The following is an 11,312-nucleotide window of genomic DNA, read 5'->3' on the forward strand; positions in this document are numbered from 1 at the left end:
TTTTATATGTTTCAATTAAGTCACCTCTCAACCTTCTTCTCTCTAATGATAACAGCCTCAAGTCCCTCAGCCTTTCCTCGCAAGACCTTCCCTCCATACCAGGCAACATCCTAGTAAATCTCCTCTGCACCCTTTCCAAAGCTTCCACATCCTTCTTATAATGCGGTGACCAGAACTGTACGCAATACTCCAAGTGCGGCCTCACCAGAGTTTTGTACAGCTGCAGCATAATCCCTTGGTTCCGGAACTCGATCCCTCTATTAACAAAAGCTAAAACACTGTATGCTTTCTTAACAGCCCTGTCAACCTGGGTTGCAACTTTCAAGGACCTGTGTACATGGACACAGAGATCTCTCTGCTCATCTACACTGCTAAGAATCTTACCATTAGCCCTGTACTTTGCCTTCTGGTTACTCCTACCAAAGTGCATCACCTCACACTTGTCTGCATTAAACTCCATTTGCCACCTCTCAGCCCAGCTCTGCAGCTTATCTATGTCTCTCTGCAACCTACAGCATCCTTCGTCACTATCCACAACTCCACCGACCTTAGTGTCGTCTGCAAATTTACTAACCCAACCTTCTACGCCCTCATCCAGGTCATTTATAAAAATGACAAACAGCAGAGGACCCAACACCGACCCTTGTGGCACACCACTAGTAACTGAGGATCGAGGATCATTGGGGGAAAAGGCAGGAATGTGGAGTTGACCATGTTCATATCCGATCTTGTTGTCTTAGGGCATTGGACTTGATGGGCAGAACGGCCTCCTTCTGCTCACATGTCTGAGGCTCAAATGTCCCCTGAGGTGGTGCAGGTCACCACACACACACACAGACACACAGACACACACACACACACACACACACACACATACAAACACTCTCTCTCTCACACACACACACACACACAGACACACACACACACACACACACACACACACATACAAACACTCTCTCTCTCACACACACACACACACACACACACACACACACACACACACACACACACACACACACACACAGACACACACACACACACACACAGACGCACACACAAACCCGGAAACATACACGTACACACACAGGCACGCACACACAGACACACACACACACACACACACACACACACACACACAACACACTCACACACACATACAAACACACACGCACACAGACACAGACACACAAAAACACAACTTCCTCTTCGTTTCTCACTCAGAAATGTTCCCCTTACGCGGCGCACCTGTATGACGCGGAGGATGCTAACACCCCTGTGCGGGTTTTGCCGGGGCTCTGCGGAGATTACTGCAACGAATTCTGGAAACGCTGCCGATCTACCCTCAGCCTTCTCACTGGGGACGTGCAGACGATGGAGCTGGAGTCAGACCGGGGCAAGTTCTGTGGTTACCTGGAGCTCCAGGACCCTGACTACTGCTACCCCAACGTCCTGTCCAGCGAGAGGCTCCAGACCAATCTGGGGAGAGTGCAGGCCGATGCTGAGGGATGCCTCCAACTGTGCCTGAAGGAGGTGGCTAACCGACTCCGGAACCCAGTGGCCATGCTCCATGCCAGCGACGGAACCCACCGCTTCTTTGTGGCCGAGCAAGTGGGCGTGGTCTGGGTCTATCTGGCCAACGGGTCGAAGGTCAACCGGCCCTTCCTCAACCTGACCGAGGCAGTCCTGACCTCGCCCTGGCTAGGGGATGAGAGAGGATTCCTGGGCCTGGCTTTTCACCCCAGGTTCAAGTGGAACGGCAAGGTCTACGTCTACTACTCCATCTTCTCGAGAAAGGCCGAGAGAGTCCGCATCAGCGAGTTCAAACTGCTGCCCAGCAACATGAACGCCCTGGATCACGCCTCAGAAAGGTCAGAGAGCAAGCGCTTAGGAGAGGGTCCGCACACACGATTGCAAGACCAGAGGGTAACGGACACACAGCCTCCTGCCCAGAGAAACAATTCCCACCACCGAACTGTCCCATTATCGTCCTAATGCAGGCCCGGAAACACACTGACTCTCACTGGGGTACAGTCCCACACTCACACTGACTCTCACTGGGGTACGGGGACCCACACACACACTGACTCTCACTGGGGTATGAGGTCCCACACACACTGACTCTCACTGGGGTACGGGGTCCCACACACACTGACCCTCACTGGGGTACGGGGTCCCACACATACACTGACTCTCACTGGGGTACGGGGTCCCACACACACTGACTCTCACTGGGGTACGGGGTCCCACACACACACTGACTCTCACTGGGGTACGGGGTCCCACACACACACTGACTCTCACTGGGGTACGGTCCCACACACACACTGACTCTCACTGGGGTACGGGGTCCCACACACACACTGACTCTCACTGGGTTTGGGTCTCACACACACACTGACTCTCACTGGGTTTGGGTCTCACACACACACTGACTCTCACTGGGGTACGGGGTCTCACACACACACTGACTCTCACTGGGTTTGGGTCCCACACACACACTGACTCTCACTGGGTTTGGGTCCCACACACACACTGACTCTCACTGGGTTTGGGTCCCACACACACACTGACTCTCACTGGGTTTGGGTCCCACACACACACTGACTCTCACTGGGTTTGGGTCTCACACACACACTGACTCTCACTGGGTTTGGGTCCTCTCGGTTATGAGTCACACCTACTGCCTTTCCTGGTAGTGAACAGAAAGGGGCTAATATTTGTCCCCCAACCCTCCACACCCCAGCCCTGACATTGACTCAGTTTTCTCCATCCTGCGTCCTTGCGTGTCAGAATGTATTCCATTGTGGGATGGCAGTTGCTCCAGCGTGTTTCCTGCGTTCAATGTTAATCTCTTGTCTGAACCCAGCAGATTTTAATGGAATCTTTCCCTCGATAGGGTGATCCTGGAGGTGGTGGAACCCGCTTCAAATCATAACGGAGGACAGATACTGTTTGGAAATGATGGATATCTTTATATTTTCACTGGTGACGGTGGGGGAGCTGGAGATCCATTTGGGAAGTTTGGAAACGCACAGAATAAGTAGGTTAATACTCTCTCTGAGTGAGACAGTGTGTTTGAGAGAAATTGTGTGTGTTGGATTTCTTTTGCGAGAGACTGTTTGTCTATGTGTCTGAGATGCAGAGAGGATACGTGCATGAGTGTGTGTGTGAAAGTGAATGGATCTGTGTATGTATATACATGTAAATGTGAGTGTAAGTGCATGTGTGGGATGGCATGAGTTCAGGCATGTATTTGAGCATGTGTATGAGAAAGTGCCTGGCTGTGTAAGTGTGCATGTATATGTGACTGTGTGTGTGTATGAGAGAGAGTTCATGAGTGTGAGTCTGCGTTTGTAAGTATTTATTTATTTGCAGAGGTGTAATGTATGTGTACATGTCCGGTATAGAGGGAGTATGTGATTCTCTTATGCATGAGAGATTGAGTGAGCATATGGAGTGGGTGTGTGCCTGTGTATGTATGAGTGTGAGCAAATATGTGAGGACGTGTACCTGACCATGTGAGTGTGTATGAGACTGTGACTGTGGGCGGGTCATGTATATTTGAGTGTGAGCACGAGAGTGCATGTGTGCCCACATATGTAAGTGTGTGAGCATATGAGTGCCTGTGTATTTGCATGTATACCTGTGCAAGTGTGTGTAAGAGTGTGTTGTGAGTGAGGTGGTGTACATATATATGCAAGTGTGTGTAAACACAGCCCAAAGATGTGCAGGCTAGGTGGATTGGCCATGCTAAATTGCCCGCAGTGTTCAGGGGTGTGTGGGTTATAGGGGGATGGATCTGGGTGGGATGCTCCAAGGGGCGGTGTGGACTTGTTGGGCTGAAGGGCCTGTTTCCACACTGTAGGGAATCTAATCTAATCTAAATGTGAGAGACAGCATGTGTGTGAGAGAGTGTATCAGTGAGGGTGTGTGTCTGAGTCTGAGTGTGTGTGTGTGCGTGTGTGAATGTGTGTGCATGTATATATGAGTGTGTGTATGTGCGTGTGGGCGTGTGTGAATGAGTGTGTGTATGTGAGTACTTGTGTGAGTGTTTGAGTGTGTGCCTGTGTGTCTGTCTGTAAGTGTGTGTATGTATGTGTATATGAGTGTGTGTGTGTGAGTGTGTGTGTATATGCGTGTGTGTATGTATGTGTATATGAGTGTGTGTGTATATGTGAGTGTGTGTATATATGTGTATGAGTGTGTGTGTGAGAGTGTGCATGCGTGTATGTGTTTGTGTATGTGTGTTTGTGTGTGTGTATGTGTATATGAGTGTGCGTGTGTGTGTTTGTGCGTGTGTGTGAGTGTGTATGTGTGTGTGAGTGTATGTATATATATAATATATATACACGCTCGGCTGTTTAACTGCTGAAACCTGGCACACTATTACTTACTGCAGACTGCTGAAAGGTTCACCTTTCTCCTCGTCACATTAATTAATTCTTGGAAAATTGTTATGTTTGATGTTAGTTATCCCCAGATTTATGAGCTCTACTGAAGCTGCACTATGTGACCCACAAGGTAACATTCTGTCGAAGGACTGCAGTCAAGAACAGAGGAAGAGGCCATTCAGTCCATCAAACTATTCCACCATCCAAAACAGACCACGCTGACTGTAAAACCATGAACAGTCAGTATCCTTGCCCCTGTCAGAAATCTATCATTCACAGCATTGAATTCCAGTGAAGCCGCATTATTTTTCAGGAGGAGAGTGTCCCACATCCCAATTCTCTGGGAACAAGGAAATGCTTTCTGTTATCATCCTCAAAGCCCCATCTTTTTAAGGTGTTTTTATATATTGACTCCTGGGTAATCATGCGGAACATTGTATCTCTATGATCAGCCTTTGCTTACCCAGAATTGGACCCTGACTTCCTCTCTGCCTCTGCATTTAATCACCCCTAAATACAGAAAATCAAACGATAAACTTATTTTTGGGCCTTAATCATTTTATTACGTTTCTGCCAAAGATGGTGTTTGGGTCAGGCTATGACACATTCCTGCCCTGGCAGATGGGAAGCTATTAAAGCTTACAGTGGAGCCTGCTTTAATGTAATTCGGCTGTTGTTACTGGTCATGGGGAACTGGATAGTGTGCTGTGTGGGAGAGGTAGCGATAGGGTTAGAATCAGATTAAATTCTGAGGAAGGGTCACCAGACCCGAAACTCTGATTTCTCCGCACGGACCTGCTGAGCTTTTGCAGCAATTTCCGTTTAACTGCATCCATGGTTCTTTCGGATTTTATTAGGAATTAGATTAGATTAGAGGGGGAGAGCGTTGACTTTGTGGGATCTGCCCAGCATTGTGATGAAAATATACCCCTCAGGCAATATCTTAAATCCACGCTCGGGTCCCCTATCTCATTGCTATTTTAATCCCAATATTACTAAGGTCACCCAGTGAATCATAGAATCCGTACAGTGTTGAGGCAGGCCATTCAGCCCATTGAGTCCGCGCCGACCTCTCCGAAGAGCATGGCACCCGGACCCACACCCATTTCTATAACTCTGCATTTCCTGTGGCTAACCCACCCAACCTGCACAAACCCTGAATGCTATGGGGCAATTTCCCACGGACCATCCAACCCTAACCAGCACATCTTTGGGCTGTGGGAGGAAACCCATGCAGACACGGGGAGACTCCACACTGACAGTCGCCTGAGGGTGGAATCGAACCCGGGTCCCTGGCGCCGTGAGGCAGCAGTGTTAACCACTGAGTCATCATGCCACCCCTAAGCGAGAAGAGATCAGGTAGATCAGAGGATTTTGTGATGGGGTTACTGTTGGATCTGAAATGGGACTTACTTATGGGCAATGATACTCTGGGGGGGTGGTGTGTGTGTGTGGGGGGGGTGGGGTAGCACAGTGCCCATCCTGCTGCTTCTCTCCTGTGGTTACATCGATGCCCTGGTGTCCCTGAAGAGGGAGTGAAGACACGCTTTGACTGGTGGGCACTGAGGGAGAGGGCAGGGTGCTTTATGTTCTGCTTCTATGATGACACTTGCATTTAAACTTCAAACTTACAGTTGAACTTTACATTTTGTTATCGTACCCATTTGAGAGGCTGTTCACTTTCTGTTTCGTATAAATTTGGCTTTTAAGCAAATAAAGAGAGGCTCTCACAGTGTGACAGCAGTGCCCGTACCTCTGGACTAGGAGGCCTGGGTCTAAGTCCCTAACTGTTCCAGAGATGTCTCATGACACCCCAGAATAGGCTAATGAGAACACACACATTAGGAGGGACTCTTATGATAGTGTCCTGACCTCTGTGCCAGGAGACCCAGGTTCAAGTCTCACCTGTTCTCAGAGGTGTGTGATAACAGGTTGATTTGAAATTCCTCCTTTTGGCTTAGGGGACCCTGGTTTGAATCCTGCAGATGGTGGAATTTGAATTTGATAAATATCTGGAATTAAGAATCTAATGATGACCGTGAATCCATTGTCGATTGTCAGAGAAACCCACCTGATTCACTGTTGTCCTTTAGGGAAGGAAACTGCCATCCTTACCTAGTCTGGGCCTACATGTGACTCCAGACCCACAGCAATGTGGTTGACTCTTAATTACCCTCTGGGCAATTAGGGATGGGCAATAAATGCTGCCTGGCCAACTGTGCCTTTTTCCCATGAATGAGAAGAGTAGAATCAATATGTAAAGTCGAGAGCGACGCCGTGCTGAACAAATCTATCATCTTAAGCACGATACATCATCAGCTTGTTGGCCAAGTGAGGCATCACATGTAGGAATTGCTAGATCAAGGACTGGAATTCACTTTTAGCCACCCTGAAAATTTCTGCACGTAGTTGTTACCTCAAACTCCTGTAACCTTCTCTTGCCCTATGCCTCAAACATCTCTGAGCTTCCTGACCTCATGTGTCGGCTTCACGCTCCTTAAAGGAGTATCACTTTGGGGTCATCTAATATCTCTGCACATGGTTCGGTGTCAAGACGTCTGCCTGAGAGATGTTTGATGCTGTACAGATTGGGGCCAGAGAAACGAGGAAGGAAATGACGTAGTGGAGAGCCCGAGAAGGAGTGAGGGAGATAGGAATGGGGAGGGAGGGAGAAAGAGGGGAGAAGTGCACAAGACCTTTAAACGAAATATACAATTGTGATGCCCCCCAGAGTTGAATTGCCAGTCACTGCATGAGCTCTTCAGTGGGGAATGGCCAGCAAGACAAAGTTAGAAGCCAGCAAAGGTTGCCATATAGCATCAGGAGAGACAATAGAGAAGTGGATGAGGCAGTGGTATATATTAAAGTAATCCACCTTAGTTCATGCAGACTGAGAAAGCCCCAGAGGGGATGGGTGAGAATGGAGAGTCCTGGTGGCAGATGTCATGTTCACTTCATCTTCTGAAATCTCTGAAGAAACAACGCCCAGCCCTGGGTACTGCAAGTGTAGGACATATGAGCACTAAGAGAGTTAAATTATAACGTGAAGTTGCATAAACTGATGTCTCGAATACAGAAGGTCAGAAGTCACACAAAACCAGGCTGTAGTCCAATGGGTTTATTTGAAATCACAAGCTTTGCGATGGAGGAGCAGTGCTTTGAAAGCTTGTGTTTTTGAATAAACCTGTCGGACTGTAACCTGGTTTTGTGTGATTTCTGACCTTGTCCATTCCAGTCCAACACCAGCACCTCCACATCCTGAGTGCAGAAGATTAAGGGTGTTCATGGATCATAGAATCGCTACAGTGTGGAAACAGGCCCTTCGGCCCAACAAGTCCACACCTCAAAGCCCCTCAGAGCATCCCACCCAGACCCATCCCCCCTAACCTGCACATCCCTGGGCACTATGGTAATTTAGCATGGCCAATCCACCCTAACCTGTACATCCCTGGGCACTATGGGTAATTTAGCACGGCCAATCCACCCTAACCTGTACATCTCTGGGCACTATGGGTAATTTAGCACGGCCAATCCACCCTAACCCGCACATCCCTGAGCACTATGGGTAATTTAGCACGGCCAATCCACCCTAACCTGCACATCCCTGGGCACTATGGGTAATTTAGCATGGCCAATCCACCCTAACCTGCACATCCCTCGGCACTATGGGTAATTTAGCACGGCCAATCCACCCTAACTTGCACATACCTGGGCACTATGGGTAATTTAGTACGGCCAATCCGCTCTAACCTGCCCACCCCTGGGCACTATGGGTAATTTAGCACGGCCAATCCACCCTAACCTGTACATCCCTGGGCACTATGGGTAATTTAGCACGGCCAATCCACCCTAACCTGTACATCCCTGGGCACTATGGGTAACTTAGCACGGCCAATCCACCCTAACCTGTACATCTCTGGGCACTATGGGTAATTTAGCACGGCCAATCCACCCTAACCTGCACATCCCTGGGCACTATGGGTAATTTAGCACCACCAATCCACCCTAACCTGTACATCCCTGGGCACTATGGGTAATTTAGCATGGCCAATCCACCCTAACCTGCACATCCCTGGGAACTATGGGTAATTTAGCATGGCCAGTCCACCGTAACCTGCACACCTTTGGACTGCGGGAGGAAACCTTTTAAAGAGGGATTCAAAGTATTTGATGAGGTAGGTTTGTGTCAAAACTGTTTCACCTGGAAGGGGTTTTGGGGATATCTGGGGATGGGGTGGGGAGGGAGTAAGAAGCAGGGGCGAGGTCAGGAAACATTCTTTATTTGAAAGACTATTGGAAATCTGGAGCTCTCTCCCAAAAAACTGTTCAGGTTAGGATTGCTTCCAAACAGCGGAGCTCTCTCCTAAAAAAACTGTTCAGGTTAGGATTGATTCTGAACAGTGGTTGATATTTTTCAGCCTAAGGAACCAAAGTGAGCAGACATAGGTGAGTGTACAGGGCTGAATGGCCTCTTCCTGTTTTGAGGTTCAATTCCCAATCAGGAATGGATTATCCGAATGTCTCATGGTGGCACTAAAACCGGCTTTAAAAGATTTCCGAACAATGTTGCCTTTGAGTTAAAGTGGTAGAAGAGGGGGAGATGAGGTTCAGGGTGAAGAGAGACTCTGTCTCTGCTGATGGAAGGTGTCAGGCAGCAGGTTGAAAATGCAATGCCTGAGGTACTTGGCAAACACAGCAGCATGGCAGAAAGAAAAATAATTTGTTCCTTTCCTTGCTGACTCATAGTCTGAAACCTCTGGGGAGGCTGTCGTGGGTTGCAGGTGGAAGGTAGGCCAGGATAAACATGGCAGCCCACAAGCCCAGGCCCTATCTGTTGCCATGGCAACGGGGCCTAGTTGGTGTGGAATAGGCCTCAGGCATCAGGAAAATCGTTCGTCCTCACGTCTGACCTCGCTAGTTTTCACAAACAACAGCACCCCTCGAACCACAACCGCTCCTTCCCCGCGCCCACCCCACTCCACCCTAGCATTTCTCTTCGTCATTTGACGGCGAGACATTGGCATGCTCCATTGGCGGAACCTCTAGCTCCTTTCCATTCAATTCCCCTCACACTTCTAACTCAGTTTGGGCCTAACTGCCACAAGAAACGGCGAGGCCCAATTCTCTTTGTCTGCACAGCAATTTGTAGTTGGCATGACCTGTATTGTCTGTCAGGCACCAGGGTCCCAGCTGTCCCTCACAGCCCCAGGCTCTTTCAGTTTCCTGTACTGCAGTACCAGAGAACTAGGCCAACTGCCTCTGGAAACTGGTGCCAACACTAAGAAGTGCCCACTATTCATTGACATTGCCCACTGTGAAAGAGCTTGTGTTATCCTTTATTTACATTCTCCAAACATTCATGTCTCAAATACGCCAGGGCATTTTTTCCCAAAACTTCCACACGTTCCTGCATCTTTCTCGTGAGTTCCGTCAGGTTTTTTTTATTTACAACACAGACCAAAGTAATGCCCATCTTCTTCCATCCAACACTCCCAGGACAGAAACACTACAGAGTTAGATATACAGTAAAGCTCTGTCCCCTATCAAAACCCCCAAGTACTGGTTCAGCACAGGGTTAGATACAGAGTAAAGCTTCCTCTACACTGTCCCCAAAAAACAGTCCCAGGAGAGGGACAGCACAGGGTTAGATATAGAATAAAGCTCCCTCTACACTGTCCCCAAAAAACAGTCCCAGGAGAGGGACAGCACAGGGTTAGATAGAGAGTAAAGCTCCCTCTACACTGTCCTCCATCAAACAGTCCCAGGAGAGGGACAGCACAGGGTTAGATAGAGAGTAAAGCTCCCTCTACACTGTCCCCAAAAAACAGTCCCAGGAGAGGGACAGCACAGAGTTAGATAGAGAGTGAAGCTCCATCTACACTGTCCCCCATCAAACAGTCCCAGGAGAGGGACAGCACAGGGTTAGATAGAGAGTAAAGCTCCCTCTACACTGTCCCCAAAAAAACAGTCCCAGGAGAGGGACAGCACAGGGTTAGATACAGAGCGAAGTGACAATGAAGAAATGTTATTATAATTTTACATTCCCTGGCCCGGGACTGCGGAAGTTAAACGTAGATGCCAAGCAAACACATCAGTGGGAAGTGTAATGTGGGATCTTCATGATTTATCCCTTCTACAGCACCTTCCAAACACATGGCTTCTTCCATCTAGGACAAGAAATACGGGAACACCATACCCTGCTAGTTCCCTCGTGAGCCATTTGCCAGTCTGATTTCCATGCTATCCCAAAATGCATCACCACAAATTAAATACCTTCTGTAATCTAGAAAAAAGGCAGCACAGCAAGATCCCACAAGCAGTCATATGATAATGGCCAAATAACTTGCATTTCTTTTCACCATGAGGGATGACTATTGGCAAAGATGCCAGGAGAAACGAGCCCTCAGATCTGATCGATGGGACCTCAGCCAGTGCTTCACTCCTGTGTGACCGTAATATGTGTGTGGCTGCCTCCAGCTGGATTTCAATACTGACTCCAATAAGACCATAAGATGTCGGAGCAGAAGGAGGCCATTCAGCCTGCTGGGTCTACTCCACCATCTCATGAGATTGTGGCTGATCTGATCATCCTCAACTCCACTTTCCTGCCTATGCCCCATAACCCTCAGCCTTGAGTACACTTAGCGACCCACCCTCGACAGCCCCTCTGCGGTAAAGAATTCCACATATTCACTCCCCTCTGAGAGAAGAAATTCCTCCCCATCTCTGTCTTCAATGTGCGACCCTTTATTCTGAGATGATTCCCTCTGTTTCTAGACTCTCCCACAAGGGAGAACAATCTCCCCACAACAAGCCCCCTAAGAATCTTGTCTGTTTCAATAAGGTCACCTCTCACTCTCCCCAACTCTAATGAGTATAGGCCCGACCTATTCAACCTCTCCTCATAAGGCAGTCCCTCCA

The 11,312-nt window shown here is 48.6% G+C and overlaps 1 protein-coding gene across 5 annotated transcripts in view; it reads left to right on the forward strand.

Annotated features, from left to right (window-relative positions):
- The window catches only part of LOC125447639 (HHIP-like protein 1), a 45,147-nt gene that overhangs the window by 11,706 nt on the left and 22,129 nt on the right, over window positions 1-11,312 (forward strand). For all 5 annotated transcript variants that reach the window (XM_048522220.2, XM_048522222.2, XM_048522221.2 and 2 more), the window contains 2 exons: window positions 1,222-1,868; window positions 2,897-3,040. In XM_048522220.2, coding sequence (XP_048378177.1) covers window positions 1,222-1,868; window positions 2,897-3,040 — 791 coding nt within the window. The remainder of the gene's footprint in view (window positions 1-1,221; window positions 1,869-2,896; window positions 3,041-11,312) is intronic.

The sequence above is a fragment of the Stegostoma tigrinum genome, chromosome 39 (assembly GCF_030684315.1).
Source record: "Stegostoma tigrinum isolate sSteTig4 chromosome 39, sSteTig4.hap1, whole genome shotgun sequence".
Taxonomy (NCBI): Eukaryota; Metazoa; Chordata; class Chondrichthyes; order Orectolobiformes; family Stegostomatidae; genus Stegostoma; species Stegostoma tigrinum.